Source organism: Ischnura elegans, chromosome X (genome assembly GCF_921293095.1).
Source record: "Ischnura elegans chromosome X, ioIscEleg1.1, whole genome shotgun sequence".
Lineage (NCBI taxonomy): Eukaryota > Metazoa > Arthropoda > Insecta > Odonata > Coenagrionidae > Ischnura > Ischnura elegans.
Window position 1 is genome coordinate 6,032,790 of NC_060259.1, and position 18,752 is coordinate 6,051,541.

General features: G+C 40.9%; 1 protein-coding gene across 9 annotated transcripts in view; it reads left to right on the forward strand.

Moving 5' to 3' along the window:
- The window catches only part of LOC124170770 (myeloid leukemia factor-like), a 130,893-nt gene that overhangs the window by 84,396 nt on the left and 27,745 nt on the right, over nucleotides 1-18,752 (forward strand). For 5 of the 9 annotated variants that reach the window (XR_006867582.1, XR_006867581.1, XR_006867583.1 and 2 more), the window contains exon 6: nucleotides 6,953-6,973. The exons of the other annotated variants lie outside the window; for them this stretch is intronic. Coding sequence is in view for 2 of the 5 variants with exons in the window: in XM_046549712.1 (XP_046405668.1) it covers nucleotides 6,953-6,973 (21 nt within the window). In the remaining 3 variants the exon portion in view is untranslated. The remainder of the gene's footprint in view (nucleotides 1-6,952; nucleotides 6,974-18,752) is intronic. 9 annotated transcript variants of the gene reach the window in all.

Consider the following 18,752-nt stretch of genomic DNA (forward strand, 5'->3'; position numbering starts at 1 on the left):
CAGGCAATTCATTACCGAAAAGTGTGGATTCCCAATCCTTGTACGTTACTGCATCTAATTTACTGGTAACTAAATGCAAAATGATCGTATTCCAACTGTGCGTTGGTTGACCTAAAGCCGTAAGAGCTCTGATATTTTTATTAGTTTCATCAAGTAATTTTCGTAAAGAAAATGATGACTCCCTTTCAACTCTTGTCATGTCAAAGAGAGCCTTCACATGCCAGCTTATTAAGTACCTCTTGTTTTCGTAGCGTTGCGTCAGAAGATCCCATGCGATTTTATAGTTCTCAGCTGACACGTTCAATGATGCCAAAACTTGAAATGCTTCTCCGCTCAAGGCTGAACGAAGATAATGAAATTTTTGAATACTCGGGAGTGCTTCGTTTTCATGTATTAAACTACGAAAAGTATCATAGAAATTCATCCATTCATCGTAATTTCCCGAAATGGATGGTAAATTGATGACTGGCAATTTGACTTGATCGGTTAACCGTCGGGAATTTAACTTGCCAGCATTTCCTTCATGTTGAGAATCAAGAAGAACGGACTGTGCGGGAGCAGACAATTCATAGTGTAACTCCTCAAACAAGTCTCTTTCATTAGTTTCAGTAGAGGTATCCTCTTGTAAAAGTTCAATTTCTGATTGTACGGCTTCAAATGCTTGCCAAATTTCCTCCAATTTCTTGTAGCGTACCTTTAATTGCATAAGATCCATGTCTTCCGAACTGGTATCTAAGAAATTCTTAAATCTGGTCAGCTTAGCCTTAATCTGACCACGTTTATAAGTCAATTCCCTTAATTTTTCCATTTGAACGACATATGACGGCAGTTGACAGTAACTTGTTCATACAGGTGATATGACTACTGCCCCCAAAGTTCATTTACAACGAAAGCATATGCCTTATTGGGTTATTAGGTTGGGTAACAGTGGTAGGAAAAACCATTGAGGAAATTAACGAGATAATAAGCGGAAAGCACTCACTAATTACCGAAATGAAGAGACCTTTCAACTCACAAACTGCGTGCCAACGTCATTGAATGAAACCAGCTTGAAGTTGATATTGGTGATGAGTATGCGATGCAAATGGCTGCCCCAGCTGCTCGAAGCTCGTTGACCGAAGGTATGGACGTGATGCGATGAAATCAGCTGTTGATATGCTGCCGAAAGCGAAGTGATGAAAATTTGCGAATTGATTCTGAATTACGGCACTAAACGTGACTACGAAACGTATTACATTAACATCCAGCTAATGGATCCGGCCCGAAGGACCAACAAAATGTTGTGAACAAAAAATGCATAAGCACCGAGTTCAGAACGAAAGAATCTTTAATTTCACAAGTACAGTTTTGTGGTGAGTTCCATTCCCCCGGCTGGGGCACGACTGCGACTGACTGTCTTGCTTCCGACTGCCTGCCACTGGTGAACTCGTGCGGCTGGCACGAGACTCGCCTCCAACTTCAGCATAAGCCACACAGCCAAGCTGGCGAGCCGGCCTAGCCGTCTTGATAGTGCTGCCGTCGCCAACAATTGATGTACAGTGAAACCTCGATATAACGACACCCCACGGTGCACTAATAAACACTCGCTATAGCGAATTGTCGCTTTACCGGAGGTGGAGCAAATAATAGCCAATATACCTGTTGCGAACAGATATACAGGAACAGGAGTGGTGCGGCGACAGATAAACATCTATTCGATAAACGTAAGCATAAATCCAGACGAAAGGCGATGTTTTTTTGCATCACTAAATTTCCTTACTCAAATAACGACTAACTATTCAAACAATTTATAAGCGCCGCACTGAATAAAAATCATGCAAAGCATTGTTTCGTCAATCATTATATTTATCGAACGACAGTTTACCACATAAATTTGAGACTGAGCACTACTTTAACTTCATTTCTAACAGATCGCTAGCAATTACAGAGGTTAAGGAATCTTCATGAAAGTCTTCCGGCGGTGAAACTCTCGCTATGGCGAGAGCCAACACCGAAAGGGTCTCGTAAAAACGAATTTTTTAACACGCTTATTATAGGGTCAATTGACGGTGCATCGGCTATCTCTCGTAATAGCGGGGGTGTCGCTATATCCCGTACTCGCTTTAACGAGGTTCCACTGTATTACATTCTATTATCAATTTCAATATTTTCCGCGATCTCGGGAAGATTCGGTAAGGGAAATTTGGTAACTGCACGGTAATAACAACGTGCTCAAAAATCATTCTCTCGGCGAGGAATTAAAAAAGGGCTTCCAGTGTCCAGGCGGAAGAAGGTCCTAAGGGCATACACAATTAAAGGAGGCCATGGTATTTGGCGTCGGGGCAAGAGCGCGGTTGGGTTGGGCCTTTGGTCGGCCCTGAATTTTGTAAACGATAGGTGACGTCATAAAAGATATCACTTTTCATTGCTGCGTTTACAATCACGCCGTCTGTCACGTACGTTAATTTTTAGTTAATATACGGCCGGTGATTGTTTTATTGTTGGCTTATTAATGTGAATTGTAGGGTGAATTTGACAACATTGAGACTGAAAACCTGAAAAAACCGTGAATTTCATTATTTTGGTAGAGTGGTAACCCTGTAGTAATATATCCTCAGGTTATTGAGAAAATCAAGTTGGACTTTGACCGATTACAACTTGACTCCAAGGTAAAACAAAAAAAAAATATAAAACGATCAATCTGTGGCTGCATATTTCTTCCACAATCACCTTGAGACCCACAGATCTATGTTAATTGGCGTGGCCTACAATGGGTGCGCCGTGGAGTACTGCAGGCCCAAAACGGCGACGAAGGACGTGATTCGGGCCAATTCGAATTTCTTACTTCCCCTCACCCCACTCCGCCCTCCCAACAACGGCAACGCCGCAGAAAGTGGAATGGGGAGTGATACCCTCAGCCCTCAAACGAAGGCCCACCTTTCCACCTCTCCCCAGTCGCAGTCCACACCAGGATATTAACAAATGAGTGTCAGATTAGTACCACAGAGTACCAATTAGTACCAGTGGCCCCGACTCCATGGGGCCGGATGGGGCCTGATCCCCCTCAAAAATTCGTTATGAGTGTGAGGAAAAATTGGGTGAGGTTTGTTGATTTTCCCTGGAGTGTCCAGATATCGAGATTCGAGTTATCAGGGTTCTTATTTTGATCATATGACTCTTCTAAAATAGTTAAATAACTTAAAATTCACTACTTAAAAATTTCCCGGGGCAAGGTACTTATGGGTGGTTTCACAAGTCGAACGAGGCTGCTCCAAAAGATAACTCCTGACTAATTACAACCAAGTAGGGTCTCAAGAGTGCCAATACTCTTCATATAGAAAAACTAAAGAATTGACAGTTGCAAAGGAGTAATAATTTCATATTCTTTTCTCTATGAGATAATTAAATGAAATTTTGGCTAACCAATGTTCCATCACAAGAAGTAAATTGAAAAATAGCTTTAATGATATTCTTTGCCCTTGCAGATAAATCAACATTTTCCGCTTGCAATTTATACACAGCCATCAGCTCCTACTGCGTTCCAAATTGAACTGTTTCAACTTCACTAACATGTTGAATCAAGACCTCAATCGATTCTCACCCTCTTCCAACTGCTTCTCAATCTCTGTCTACACGTAGTAGTCGCACGTAATAGTTGAGTGCTATAGCAGTCCACTTCGACGTGTAAACACAGCTTATGGCTTCGCAGTGAAATCTTGGAGAGGGAAAGAAATTATTTTCGACTTCGCGGAGTAGGAGTGTGGAAACTTCACGTGGTGTGTCACAGAATGAAATCTTGTGCCTATTAAGTGTGACTGGAAAGATTGTCTCCTATCAAAACTTTTGGCCCCTGCCTGTTTTTTTGGAAAATGGCATGCATGTTGGAGTGAACCAGTCTTCAAAGGATGCAATGTCAAACCATCCGCTGCTATTTTGGTTAAATCTTGCTCCCTCAATGCCACCTTCTACCCACGTGGAATGTAAGTGTACAGCTTTGTACACTGTGTACAGTGGAAGCAATTCTCCGCTTGCTGATGCTGCGATCATCACAGAAACACTTGTTTTGCCAGTGTCCTTGATGACTGATGCGTGTTTCTCTCCCCTCCTAACAATCACACGAGATTTTCCAGGATAGTCACTAACATTCGTTTCGTCGTAATTGGCGATATTTTCTGGAGGAACACCATCCAAAACCACTTCCAAATTTTTAAAATATTTTAGAAGCACTTGTCTAGTCACTGATGCATGCACCCTTTTTATGTTTTCACCAAGTCGCACTGCAAGTTCTCTCTGTCTCGCCATGAAACCTCGCACCCATTCCATTACGGGGCAGTTATCTTTAAACATTTTTCATGCTGTCCCATCCTATTTAAATACTCCTTAACCACTAACTGGAGGTCAATGGGACGTAAAGGAATTCCCCACTCTGTGCATTTCAGAATCCCTTCGGTTAGCCAGTCCTCTTCTTTGATTAATAGCACCATTTGTCCCTCAGAATTTTTGAGGTGATTTCCCTTGAGTCTATCGTGGACTGTTGACTTTGGACTCCAAATTCTTTGCACGTAGAGCGTAGTGTCATGCGTCCACATTTTACGGCCTCAATAGCCTTTTCAAGTTGCAGCTCATCATGCACGTGCAAGTGCCAGCCTCCAACCACCCTTACGTAGTTTCTCACCATTTCACCCGATAGCTGCATGAAATCGAATGATGCATTTTGGTAAATACAATTTTCATGGTATTTAAATGAAATTTTTTGTGTGTTATGTGAAGCTATGCAGCTTAAAAAGGTAATTAATCTCATGAAAATCAGAAGCACTTACCAAAGAGCAAAGTAGTTTCTTTTCGGCGATATGAAGTTCCACCAAACTGTTGCGCTGCAAACTAATCGGTTTGAATAAGGTGAGGAGCAACAGATGCGCTGCTTTTATGTGCAATGTGCTATATTGTATCATTCTTAATCTGGAAGACATGATTTCACTGTATGACAATGTGACTTCAGGAAGAAAAATCAATGTGCGATTGTCCAAACTCACCCCAACCTACGGTAATACTTAAAAGGTTCGTGAAAATGGTTTTATTTTTTGCTTTAATTCGTTTTAAAACCATGTGATATCTGTGTTATAGAAAATCTTGGCGGTGTTATTATAATGCTACAATTTTCCCACGTTTATAGGCATTTTATTGTTTTATGGTACACGTTTCATGAATACTTCTATGTACTTTTATTAAGCATTCTACGTAACATTGAACACAATTTCGATTGTACAAAATTTCTGATAAAACTAAATAAAAGAAATGGTTTAACTTATATTGGTTCAAGGTATATGATTGGTTCAAGTATGTAGTCTTGGTGAATACGATCGGCAAACGGCAAATTCCAACTACCTCATATGTACTTTGAGACAGAATAGGACAGTACATTCCAGAATTTTTTTATTCTCTACACTAAATCAAGCATTTAAAAATTCTTCTGTAGAAGGGAAAACAAGCTCCTTCTTTGCTTTCTTTGAGTGAGTGACTGTGTGTTCAAATGATAGCTGTCGTTTTGCGGGTCCCCTTTCTTTCGCATGTTTATGTGTATAGCTACTGATGTGCTTTAACAACGTGTCACATCTTTCGCATTGAAATATTTTATCGCAAACTTTGCACAGTAATACCGTCTTTCACCTCAAATCCTTTGAGTTGAAATCACTTGCCCTGGTATGAACGGTAACACTAGCTTTGGGCATAATTCCTTCGTTTAATATTTAAAGCAGGAACCACGATAAAAAAAAGTCCAACCGCAAAACAAAACCACTCAAGATAGTGTTTTCAAACTGAGTGCTGGGTAGCTATGGTATAACCATAGTACTGTATAACTTACAAAGTGGCCAAAATGTTTCATGTCGTGGGTTCCCTTTCGATACCCCTCACCCAGGTGTTGAGGGAAGGTAGGACAGCAGCTGGATACAACAAAGTCGCTTAGCTTTGATTACAGCTGTTGCCAATCGGTCAGGAAAGGCAGGGAAAGAAGTGCGCATAACAAAACATAATCAGCTTCAAAAAAACTTGAAAAATTATTTCCCATTTATCGATCCTGAAACATATAGAATGAGACGCTCTCTCACCTAAAGAATTAGATGTTAGATTTGGCCGATGTCGAAATGATTTTTTTTGCATGGTAGCTCAGTGGAGAGCCGAATATCCGACGTCCGCCAATAAGGAGAACCCCCTCTCCTCCTATCCTTTCTGTTCCTTCCTTCCCTTCCCCCAACTACTAGCGCTTCATGCTTTCAAATAACCATACGTGTCTATGGATGTCTGTAAACGAATCGAATCGTGCAGTTGACGGCTGCCATGGTCACCCTGACGCCCATTTCAATCCGGCCCGGCGGTGCCCCGTCTACGGCGTGGAATTCAGGCAGTGCTACATTGAGGCCGCTTTCGGACCAAACGACTTTTCGGCGGCTGCCGTTCACGTCACGATGCCTTGAAATTCAGCCCGCTTTCAGACTGGACGACTCTCTGCCACACTGTGGCCCGTGCCGTGAATGGCGGCCCGGTCCCAGCCAGCGGCCGTGCTTAAGCCAACGAAATTGTTACATTAGACCCACAATCAAGGTTTTCCTGCTACAAGTCATCCAATAACGCTGTCTAATGTGTTGCGGTGAGTCACCGGAGTTACTGCACGGCATTGATGCATACCGGGCGCGTGAGCTTGTATTATGTTGATACTCAACTAGATTGTGCCTGATAATGACTCTTTAGCCATTTAATTTCTTTAAATACCACGGGAGCAAAAGAAAAACTGTAAATACGAACAATTATGAGACATTGGTGAGTTAATTCAACACCTTTGGATACAACGAACTCTGGGTTTAGTGAATAATTTCCAAGGGATTATGAGCGCTCATTATACCGGGCTTCTACTTTAGCTTAGAAATAAGGCCTTAACATAGTCACTGCTGATGCTTGTTCCTCTTCATGTTTTCAGTTTACCCTGGAATTCAGGAAAGTAAGTCTTTAAATTTTTTTTGTAGTACATCATGCTCCTTCTGTTTCCACATTGTGTTTAATGCTAAATAGTTGCTTCCTGCTATTGAGATGGTTTTATTAATATGTATGTGATGGAGCAATAAATGAGGTTATTCATGCTGTTTTGTAACCAACTAGGTGTCCATTGTACTGATTTATTTTTAATACAATATTCTGCCCCAATTAATCCTGATTACCAACAGTATCCTTTTAATATTACCAAGGTTCATTGAGCTCTTTTAAGAAATGTTTGCAGTAGTTTGATGAAGTTCTGTTTTGAATGCCAGAGAATTGCAGAGTCCATGTAATAATGTTAAAAATATACTGTAAAATAAATACTCAGGAAAAAGTATTTATATAAATATGAAGTATAAAGAAAGACAGGTTGATCCTCCATGTATTCCTTCCATCTACTCTTCTCGCTTGATTAGTATCCTTCCATCTTTAGCCCTTATTTTTGACATGGCTTGCCTTCTTTTGGCGCCTGATAGTGACTTGACCTTAGAGTACAACATTCCTCGTGAAACTTTTCCATTTCCTTGCGCTGTCTTATCCACCTTTGCCTTCATTCATGCCGTAACCGATTACACCCAAGCCTCACTTAGCACAAGGGATGCATTCCTTGGGGTCTTGGCACTATACGAATTTGCATTATTTGAGAGCGTTTTTAACTAGAGATGTGCGAATAGTATCCGTGAATACTCGAATACCTCGAATACTAGAAAGAATTCGATATTCGAAGTCTCGAATAATTATGCTAAAGGTACGCTCTCGAATACTTTGAATTTCGTGCCGTACACTGTCGCACACTGTTTTGGTAATTGACTCGGAAAATTGTTAAGAACTCTAGTCGTTTGGTGCATGCAGTGCTGTTAGAGGCAAATTGACGAACTACATCAAATTTGTGGACTAGAGCGGTGAAAAGAGTTCAATGTGGGGAACCGAAAATGATAGGGTGAAAAAATCTCAAAATCCCCGGTTTCCCCCACCAGGAGAACCTCAGTTCCGTGGGATAGTAACTACGTAGCACAATTCCCAAAATCCGCTACCCCCTCCTTCCCTATGCTTTCCTCCACTCAGAAATCAAACAAAAGGTGAAAAGGTCCCAGCTTGCGCAGGGTTCGTATTACGAAGACCATAAATGAAAAGCTTCGAAAGATAATATCAAGTTACAGGAGAGTAATGGAATTGTGTTTCACCCTTCCCACATTCTCCCCCGCTGACTTTTTTCTGCCTACCTTCGTCGAAGTTCCCCATTTCTGGAGGTCAACTGCTGCATGAGTACCGTGGGATAGTTACATTAGCGCATTTTCCAAGATCTGCTATCCCCCTCCATTCAGCACAAGCCCCCCTTCTGAAGCTTTCCTCTTCTCCGAAATAAAAAAAAAGGTTCCAGCTCGTGCAGGGATCATATTATGAAAACCTTAGCTTCGAAAGAAATATCAAGTTACATGAGAACAATAGAATCGTGTTTCACCCTTCCCTCTTTCTCCCCCACTGACCTTTTTCAGCCTACCTGCTTCAAAGTTCCCAGTTTCTAGAGGTCAACTGCTGCATGAATCACCAATTGGCCCAAAAGGTGTCTAACAATGACTTTCGGCAATTGATATTACACCTTTATTTGATTGAAATATTAGTATGAGCGCGTAATTTAACAAAGAATAAGACCAAACTCGATGCATTTCTGACTTTATTTAAGCATCTTATGCGAGGAAATAAATGTAAAATACTATGGAGACTTAGCATTCTGGCGAGACTCGATATGAGCAGCAGAGCTTCTCGGAAGTTGATGCGGTATTTTTTTCCGAAAACATATATCAAGTTACAATTTATGAGCTGTGCTATAAATCTCTATTTTTACAGTCACAGATGAAGGGATATTTTCTCAGGATATTTGGTTTCTCCCTGATAGCAATTCGAATTCATCTTCTTATCTCTTGAGAACTTCCAAAGATGGACTGAAAATAATTGAAGAAAATCCGGTGGAGAAGTGCATGTATTCTGCAAAACGCCTCTGATTGTCCACTAGCACTTGACAGCAGGAGTGGGGGTAAAGCGAGCTACCTGTTGAAAATAAGAAGTAGGGTGAAGCCGAGTATCAGGTGGGCGTGTTGCTGAAATGGCGTTCGGTAGATACGAATGTATACATCAGACAGAAATCCATCGTAGCGGTGTAAATGCTGAGGGGTCATGGAATCATTTTTTTGCGAGGTGGTGTGTCCCCTTAGAATATTTGAAAGAGATGCTAGTGGAATCAACTATATGCCCAATTGTTTCCATAAAAATAAAATATTCCAATAATCAGCTAAATTCCTGTTCGAATCCTTTAAAGGAAATCAAAATTACTCCCCAAAATCTTGTGTTTCCTGCTGCATAGGCAACCGAATCAAACATTCCCGCATTCATCGTTTAGTATTCGAGGTATTCAAAATTTGAGTTATTCGAATATTTGAGCAATGATTTAATATTCGAATTCGATATGCGAGTTCGAGAAATCTGCTATTCGACCCATCTCTAGTTTTAACATTGGGAAGATAGGGATGTGTTTCTGGTAGCATAAGTGTAGGGCAGTGAATTTCCTATAAACCGTATATATTCCTGTTAATAGCCTTAGAAGACCTTATTTATGTAATCATTTAGAGTTTACAATATCTTTAAAGATTGTAGGCACACATTAAAAGATTTTTTTTTGGCGGTATAATAAATTAGTACGTGCTTCTGAAATTCCCACCTTTCGTGTGGTTGGGCTAACATCCAGGAAAAAATTCATGCTATCTCAGGGGTTTGTAATGCATTGCCGGCAGTTGATGAATTTAAAAACCAGTCTAAAAGCAATTCTTATGTCACCTGGCCACCCAGACCCTTTTTTTTGCTCATCCAAATGACAGACAAATGCTACTTAAAATACCTTTTCATTTCTGGAGGAGTTTTAGAATGATAAATCATAACTGGCTTTGTTTTGAAGTCCTCCGAGGTATTAGTGTCATAAGCAGCAATGTGAAATGTTCCTTAAATGCCTTGAAACATAACTCAGGTTTTTCTTCCCTGAAAATGAATGAACGAGATGGCATTCTCTTCTAAAATAATTCTGTCTATCGTCAACATTAAAAACTAATGGAGGGGGAAAAAGCCACTCTTAATCACAGATTGGAGTTCATCAGAAAATGTTTTGGTGACAACGCTACCAGCACTTGCAGATTCACCTGATATCGCCGCACTGAAAATACCTGCTTGCCATTTAAAATCCTAGAACCAACCGAAGCTTCCAATAAATGTCTCGGAGTAATCACCACCCTCATCTTCTTTAATAGATTCAAATAAAGCCACAGTTTTGCACAAATGACTGCCTGTGATAGAGGAACATCATTCAACCGTTTATTAAAAATCCAGGTAATTAGAAGTCTTTCCAGCAATGAACTTTGTATACGTGTTGACCGCTTGGCAGAAGTTGGTGCGGCTGATGTCGCTGATGTTTTAACCTAGTCTTTATTCAGAATAATAGTGCGGACTGTTGATATCGAGAGCTTAAACTTACGTGCAATATTGCTTTGACGCTCTCCATTTGCAAAGCAAGTGATCACTTTCAATTTCTCTTCTTGTTCTATGCTTTTCCTTGATAGCTCCTTTACTTTTCTATCCCATTCCTATTTTTTGCCATTGTTCTCTTGATTTTTACTCTTTATGGCTCTTCTTTCCGGATTTGAAGAGTGGGAAAATGCTGCCAATTTTCCACACTGACGGAAAATATGCCGTTGAAAAACATCTATTAAAAATGATGGATAGGGGCAAAGCCAAGGAAGGGGCTGCATTTTTTAGGAACATTGCGGCCAGCTGATCTGAACCAGTTGCACGGTTAGTTTTAAGGGATGACAACAATTTTAGACATTCATCGGGAGAAGTGGAAAGTGAGGAGAGAGAGAGTGGGAACTAACACATTTAATATCAAGACAAGAGGTATCCAAAAGTTGGTTAGAGGTGAAGGTGGATGAAAAGAACTTGGAAAAAAGGTCAGCACGCCCAGGACCAACAGCAGTTACATCACCAAAAGATATTTCCATAGGCGTGGAAGCAGAGTTACGCCTGGAGTTGATCATAGACCAGAACCGTTTTGGGTTGGAAACACATTCGAAGGAAATTGAGGCTATATAGTTGGTAAAGTCTAACTTAGTCAGATAATTGGCATGACGCCGAAGGTTCTTGAAAGTTTTTAATGTGTAGGGGTCAGGAAAATGTTTGTACTGGCGCCAAGCACTTAGCTTATTTTTTAAAACAAAAACTGTCTCACTTGTCATCCAAAGTGGGAACTTTCTAGAACGGGGTTTCCGATGCGGAATGCCGTCGTTCAGGACACCTGCCAACCAGTCATAAAACATATCAAGGGCTTCGTCCACAGAGCCTTCTTCCAAGAGGCACCATGGGAGGCAGTTGAAGGTGTCATTAACATGAGCCCAATTCGTTCTTTTCCAGATGGGGGTGGGAGGACGTAGAGAAGGGGGCGGAGTAGACCTTGGTGTAGGGGGTGGCCACCCGCTGGGTTCAAGCGAAATTTCTAGGGACCCGTGGTCGGAGCAGAAATAGTCGCCAGCAGGGCAAACTTTCAACTCGAGCGAGGATAAGACAAGATCCAGGACTGCCAACCCCCTCGTAGGAAACATATTGCATTGCTTAAGGCCCAGGCCATCAATGAAATGATCAACAAAAAACTCCTCAAGGCCAGATAAACTCTTAACATTCAGAGGGTAGGACCAGTCAATGCCTAAATTAAAGTCACCTAAGAGCATAACTTCGCCCACACTGCGGGCTAGTGACACAGAGTTGAAACACTTTTCCAAAGTTGTCATATCACCAGAAGGTGGTCGATAAAATGTACTAATTAATAGCCTTCTCCCTACAGAAGACGTTGCATTAGAGGGAAAAGTTACTTCGACCCATAAAATCTCGGGGCCTAACTCCAAATCAGAGCGACGTAGCGCCAAGAAACCATTGTCAACACCAAGAAGGACACCACCGCCATGCTTACCGACTCGATCACATCTGAAAATTTGATGAGAAGTGGATATAGATAATTCGCCATCAGAAACATTGTCGCAAAGCCACGTCTCCGTGAGGGATATCACTTGGTGATTTCGTAGTTCATGAAGAAACGAGTCCATTGCCCCAAGCTTGTTTCTCAAACTACGAACATTTTGGTAATATACACTCAACTTCGTTGCACACATTTTAAGTCGAGAAAGGGCGCTAAGAAACTAACACTTCAATAATTATATAACACACAATTAGACATTAAGCACTAAATTTTTGGGAGGGACTTGAAGGGACAAAGGGAGAACACTGGAAGGGACGAAAAACGGTTGCCGTGGTGGAGGCAGGCCAAATCCCGGGAGCGACGAGTCACTGAGCGGGAGTCACGAGTGACCGAGAGTCATAGGCCCGATTCGGAAGGGTGGGTGAAACAACACCAGAACTAGTATAAAGCACAATAATCCAAAAGTTGCATTAGCAGCATTTCAGTAACTCGTCCCAACGAAGTAAAGCACTATCTGCATTGGAAAAACACACACAAAACATTAACGCGCATGTTTGAACCACAGAAATAAAATAATACTGTGGAGAGACATACACGCCTGGCTTGCCTCGCCGCCATCTTCGCTTCTCTCCTCTCTTATTTAAGAGTGCTTCCTGGAGTCAATGAGAGCTTTCTTCGCCAGTTTGGGATCTTTTTAGTGGAGATAACGTGGTTGTACTCGTATTGCTACTGATCCATGTACGACATGGTTTCAAAAACCACACATCTGTAGCTGTGTGATGACGGATACAGAAAAGTGGTTTGCACGAATGCTTCAAAACCCTGCTCGATGTCGGAAACTACACTGTCCGGCACCATGCCACATAGTCGTGTCTCGCACAAGTTGCCCGGCTTGAAAATGCCGTAGGACGTGTCCATGATCACAGAGCACGGTCGAGCACTGCAAAATTAGGAAAACAGAAACGCAGTACTCCCGTGAATGCAGCTAGTGCACAATCGCTCCCGTTTTACAAAGGGGATTCTTATGGAAATAATAAGCCCGGTTCATCCTACCATTAATGCAGTAATTCCGATGATTTTGCATCCGATTTTATTTAAAAAAATAAAGATCACGCAAAAAATTGAGCAATTGTGAAAATGAAGCACGGGTAATGCGCAACCCAGATAAACTGCAGCTGGATAATCAGGAGTGTGCAGTATACTTATGAGAAAGGAGCATTTCAAATAATAGACTACTTGTGGCCTGTATGAACCATCTTACAACCAATCTCAGCACCAGTGAAAGCAGTTGATGTAGGCATAACATGCACATTGCTTACGTAAATATGTGTACTTGAAATGGCGTTGGATGAATAAGAATTATCACATTCTGGCAGAAACCCATAATAGAGGTGCAAATGCCGAGACAGAGTGCAAACATTTTTAGCGATGTGGCATGTTCATTTTGGATATTTGTAAGAGACATCAGTCGAATCAACAATATGCCCTGAATGATTCCATAAAGTACTAATACAGTAGAATCCTGATTTAAGGTTTTTCAGGGGGGACAAATTTTAAAACACTTAATGCGGAAAAACACTAAATGAGGACCTGCCTTTTTTTCAGGTTTTAGGGTCTGCAATGATTTAAATGGCTTTTTATGAATAAAAAATAGTATTTTAAGTAACTAAAAGGTGCTGAATGCAGCAAAAAATTCTTTAATGAAATCTTCTCTGCCCTATGAAGGTTGGATAATACTTTTCAGGAATCAGCTAAAAAAATGGGTAGTAAAAATAAGTAATGAGAGGATGGCAATTGTTTTAATGAAATATTTTAAGAAAATTCTAATAAACATCAACTTAAAAGCATTCCCACACAGATTATTATTATTATGGACATTAGTGATTCCATTTTATGCATATTTCAGTGGTCTCGTTTCAATTTCAATCCCGAATTCTCAACTACCGAATACCTAGTAAAAGGGAGGTTTTCTGGAATTTTGCCAACTTAACGTTTTCTGTTGCCTCGGCGAAACAAGGGATTTATGAGCCTTTAAAAAGCCTCCTATGCGCACGTTTTGGATTTCGAGGTCATCCAAAAAAGTAGAATCTTATTTTAGTATGTGTACAAGTCGATGGTGATTCAACTTGATGATAACACCAGATTCGTAGTCATATATCCGCGGCCTTATGCAGGTCGAATGGAGCCGGGAGAAGTTTCATACGCGGTGCGCTGATCACCTTGACTCCGACTCGCCTAGTTTCTCGGCAGCTTTTAATAAAATTTGGTTGGACCTTGAATAACGATTAGCTAAACTCTGTTAAGTGAAAAGGTTTAATCTTCAACAGAACTGGATTTCATCCGGAAAATTGTCAGTGCCTCAGGAGTTTGGCAATTTCGTCAGGGTTATGATGTCGAAGTCAACCACCAAGGGATACCTGCCGGATTTTCGTATTTTTCCGCGCTCATCTATTCTACCGTGAGTATGCGGTAATTTTTTTCCAGCATGAGCGATTTATTTAGAGTCATGGACCGTGATAGTTCGTCAAAACTCCAATTGTCATTCTCTTTTGACATTAATTAGCACCAGATAAATATTTTTGAATCGACAGCGATATCAACCAGCCGCATGTCGATAAGTTGGCTCCGGGATATCTAAATTACGATGTAAAATAATGTTTTTCCGTAGGGAAAGAATGCTCTCACTCACGGTCATGACAGGGGAAACACTTCCTCTGTTCCTCCGTGGAAACTGACCTTGGAATGGATTATAGAAAGAATCTTCCAGTGAACTGCGCAATTGATATTGGGCCTCCTCTTTTGAACAGAGAAAGTAGCTGACTGAAAAAATATTGGGCTAATAATCGACTGCCCGTAGGGAGTCGAGTTGAAAGGGGCATAAGCCATCAATTGAAAACATAACGAGAAAACCATTATTGTAGCGGCCCTCGGAGGATAACTCGTGTCATCAGTCGTCACGTATCATCGAAGTCAAGTTCAAGAAGTGAAGGATAAGGTAGTTCGAGGTTATTAAGGGATGACTTTGCTCCATTAGATCGGATCTGATACAAAAAGTGCCTAGTGTTTGGATCAGAAGGGGAGCGAAACGTTATGAGAAGACAAATCACCCAACTTGCGAGTTGAAGGTCGCAGCGCTGCGCTCGCGGAAGAAAGCAGTTGAAGAAGCGTTCCCCGATAGATTCTATCGACTCTTGGTAAAATTTCATGAGACTGTTCTTGTTGATGAGCATAAATTCGAATATTTGGATGAACCGTCATGAAAAAACGTTAAATCGGGCAAAAAAATCTTGAGCGGGACAAATTTTTACGACCATAAATGCGGAAAAACGCAAAATGTGGAAACACTAAATACGGATAATTTTTACATTGTCCTAATAGGGAATGAATCGGGACCCAAAAAAATAAACGCTAAATGCGGAAAAACGTTAAATGCGAAGACGTTAAATCCGGATCCGACTGTATTCCTTTAATCAGCTAAAATCTTATTTGAATCCTTTAATGAATATCATAATTACTCACTAAAAATAATGTGTTTCATGGGACATAGGCAACCTTGCCAAACATTCCCGCATTGATTGTTTTTCCACATTCATGGTTTTTTTTGTCCATCCCCCTGAAAAGTGATGGTTGAGGTTCCATTGTAATTGCTTGTGGGCAATTCTTCAGTTTTGTAGAGGTTTGATCTGTGCAGTTGTGTTGATGTGATTTTATGTGGTGTAACTCATGGAATAAATATTGTCACTCTTATAAGTTGGCATCATAGTGATAGCTTTGTCTTGGAAAGCTTTGTCCTGAGCTGTGCCTGTGGGTTTGACTGCTTTTTGTTTCACTCCTAACCTCGCCACCCTCCCCCACTCATCACCATTTTTCTCTCCTTAAACCTTGGTTGGAGGCATGGGCGAGGGGAAAAGGGAAAGTTCCTAAAAGCTGCCCAGTCAGTGTCTTTTGATTTGAGTTTTCTATGCCCTTGTGACCAACAAGTTGAGGTATTAGCAATCAAAATGTGTGAAAATCACCATCTCTATGAGCAACCGTATGCCTGTGGTAGAGCCACTGTTGGCGGGATGGCGTTGAGTAGAAGTTCCAATGTTAGCTTATTGGGAAGGGGACACAGGCTGGATTGTATCATTGTTTGAAAACTCAGAATTCATTTCTCATTGGTCTCCTTGAACTCCAGATTTCAGGATATAATTCTTGGGGATTTTTTCTTTTATCAGGAGCCTTAATTATTGTTCAGATTGTAAGCTTGCCAATGAGTTACCCATGCGGATAGATTTTATCCAGCTTTGACTATTTTTCTCTGTCCAGCGCAATAATCAAGGGAAAATGCTGTAAAAGCTTTTGAAGTTTCATCAAAGAGTGGGTAAATGAACTGATGGAAGAAATTACTTCACTTAGCTCTTGACTTACCTGCCAAAATAACCATGAGAGTAAACAGGCAGTGATCACATGTCCTCTAGTGGGAGTTCTGTATGGGGCTTGTGAATTACAAAAATATATATTCAGACTTTCGATGCTCCAAAAAAGAATGGCTGCCGACTTTTGGAAATCTAGGAAGAAAGAAATGTCTTTCAATTGAAGAATAATATCCACTGTATCCTGGGCAGGACAGAGCTTTGTTTTTACAAGAAACATGTGATGGAGGCTGTTATGTATGCACTAAGATGGAAAAATACCTGAGATAGGGAAAATTGGTTTACAGTTCACAGCAGGGACTTAAAAAGCTGAGAATATCTAAGTTCATGGATAGGTGAACTAAACTTCACTTTCAATGGTGTTGATTTAACAAATTTTATTCCATGTATAGGGCAATGGGGAAATAGAGCACTTTACTGTTACTGACCATTGAGTTTTGGGCTCAAAGCCTTGTAAAGTAAAAAATCTTGGATCTGCAAGATGGGAAAGGAAGTGGCTTGCGTACTGCTGCTGTCTGTGGGTGATCTTGTGCCATGAGATCAGCCCTCACCTCAACCATTCCAGCCTCGGGGTTGAATCACTGTGTGCATCATTCTATGTAATCATCATCAGTGCACTCCTCAGCACTTTTTATTTTATGGAGCGGCAAATTTATGCTTCATTTAGGAAGGAAAGTGAAGGGAAACACAACTTGCACAAAATACAGCTACCGTGTAAGTGTGTGCAAGAGCAGCACACATGTAGGAGACGCACCCCTATTTTGAGCATTGAAGCTAGAGAAAAAAAATTTTGCTGAATTTTTAAAATCCTATTGCGCCATGTTGCAGATGTATGCCTGGACTTTCGACAGTTATCTAAATTTCCTCTTTCAATACTAAAAATTTACGCGGCATTTTGTCAGCTAAATTTACACGATATGTATGGCACTCAGAGATATGTATGTACATATTTACTTGTAGTCTTAACTTATGATGCTTACTAGGGATGGCCAGATTGGATACCTTGGATCCAATTATCCATGGATAATGCCCTTCACCTTATACTCCGGATCCAAATTGGTGAAAGAAATTGAATCTGAATCCGAAATTTTAAATCAATGCTTTCATGAATGCAACGTCCCACATGAGGGTGTAGAAAGAGTTCCGATCCTCTCTTCGCATACACTGTCGCTCTATGATGCTTGTCCTACTCACGAACAATTTTGTTTAAAAGCTCTCCCAGTGTTGCAATAGAATTGCAGCCGTGGAAAATTTTAAGGCAAAACACGACAGGCATGTAGCATGAACCTTCCCAAGAGATTGAACAACAATGGGGGGAATCTCAGCACTGTAGGATAGTAAACTCTAGTAGGAGTTTTGCAATAGAATTTCAGGGAATCGGGGGAATCTCAGCGCCATAAGATAATAACCATGGCGTATATTTCACAAAACCACCCTCGGCCCTCCATCAGCCCATGCCTCGGATGCTTTTTTTCCTTGCCAAGACCCCACAGAGCATAAATCACTTGCTTCATGGGAAAATATCAAGTTACACGGGAACAATTGATACGTGTTTCATCCCTACCCCATATCCCCAACTGACCTTTTTTGGTCTACCAGCTTCAATTCTCCCAGTTTCTGGAGGCCAAATGCTAGGTGAGTCACCCACTGAGCTCGAAGATATCTCGATAGGTGTCAGCAATTGTATGATTGTATGGCACGCAAGAGGTTCAAGAAAGAATGAGACCTAACACGACACATATCTGACAGCATTTAAGTTGTTTTAGCCTTCATTTATTGACCCAAAGATTTATTGGGACAACAAGTGTCATTGTTGATCGGGTTCGATCATGAGCAATTAAAAGAATGCAATTAACCATAGATGTTTATTCAGCGAGCTCATACAGCAGACCACATGCAGCAGACTGCACAGAATAAGTGTGTGTGGCCAACCCACAGGTGAATAGTGAGGTGGCGCTGATGCCATCTCACGGCCACTTTGGCAACTACATCAACATCTCCCCTTTTTTAAGAGTTGAATTAATTAATTCACTTATGTTAGCTGAAGCTGAACAAAATAAATACCAATCTCAAAACAGTGTAATAACAAATAATATGAATTAACTATATGTTCAACAAAATATATACATGATGATAAGTAAATACATCATTCAACACTCTTGAATGTACCGCTGAGGCTTTCTTATCACACGACCACTCTTTGTCGTGTGGTTGCCCGAGCTCTGAATGGTCTCATCTAATTTATTTGTTTCAGGCACTTTTATTACTGGTGTGTCTTGGTCAGTCAATGAATTTCGGGAAATATGGACCCTATTTCT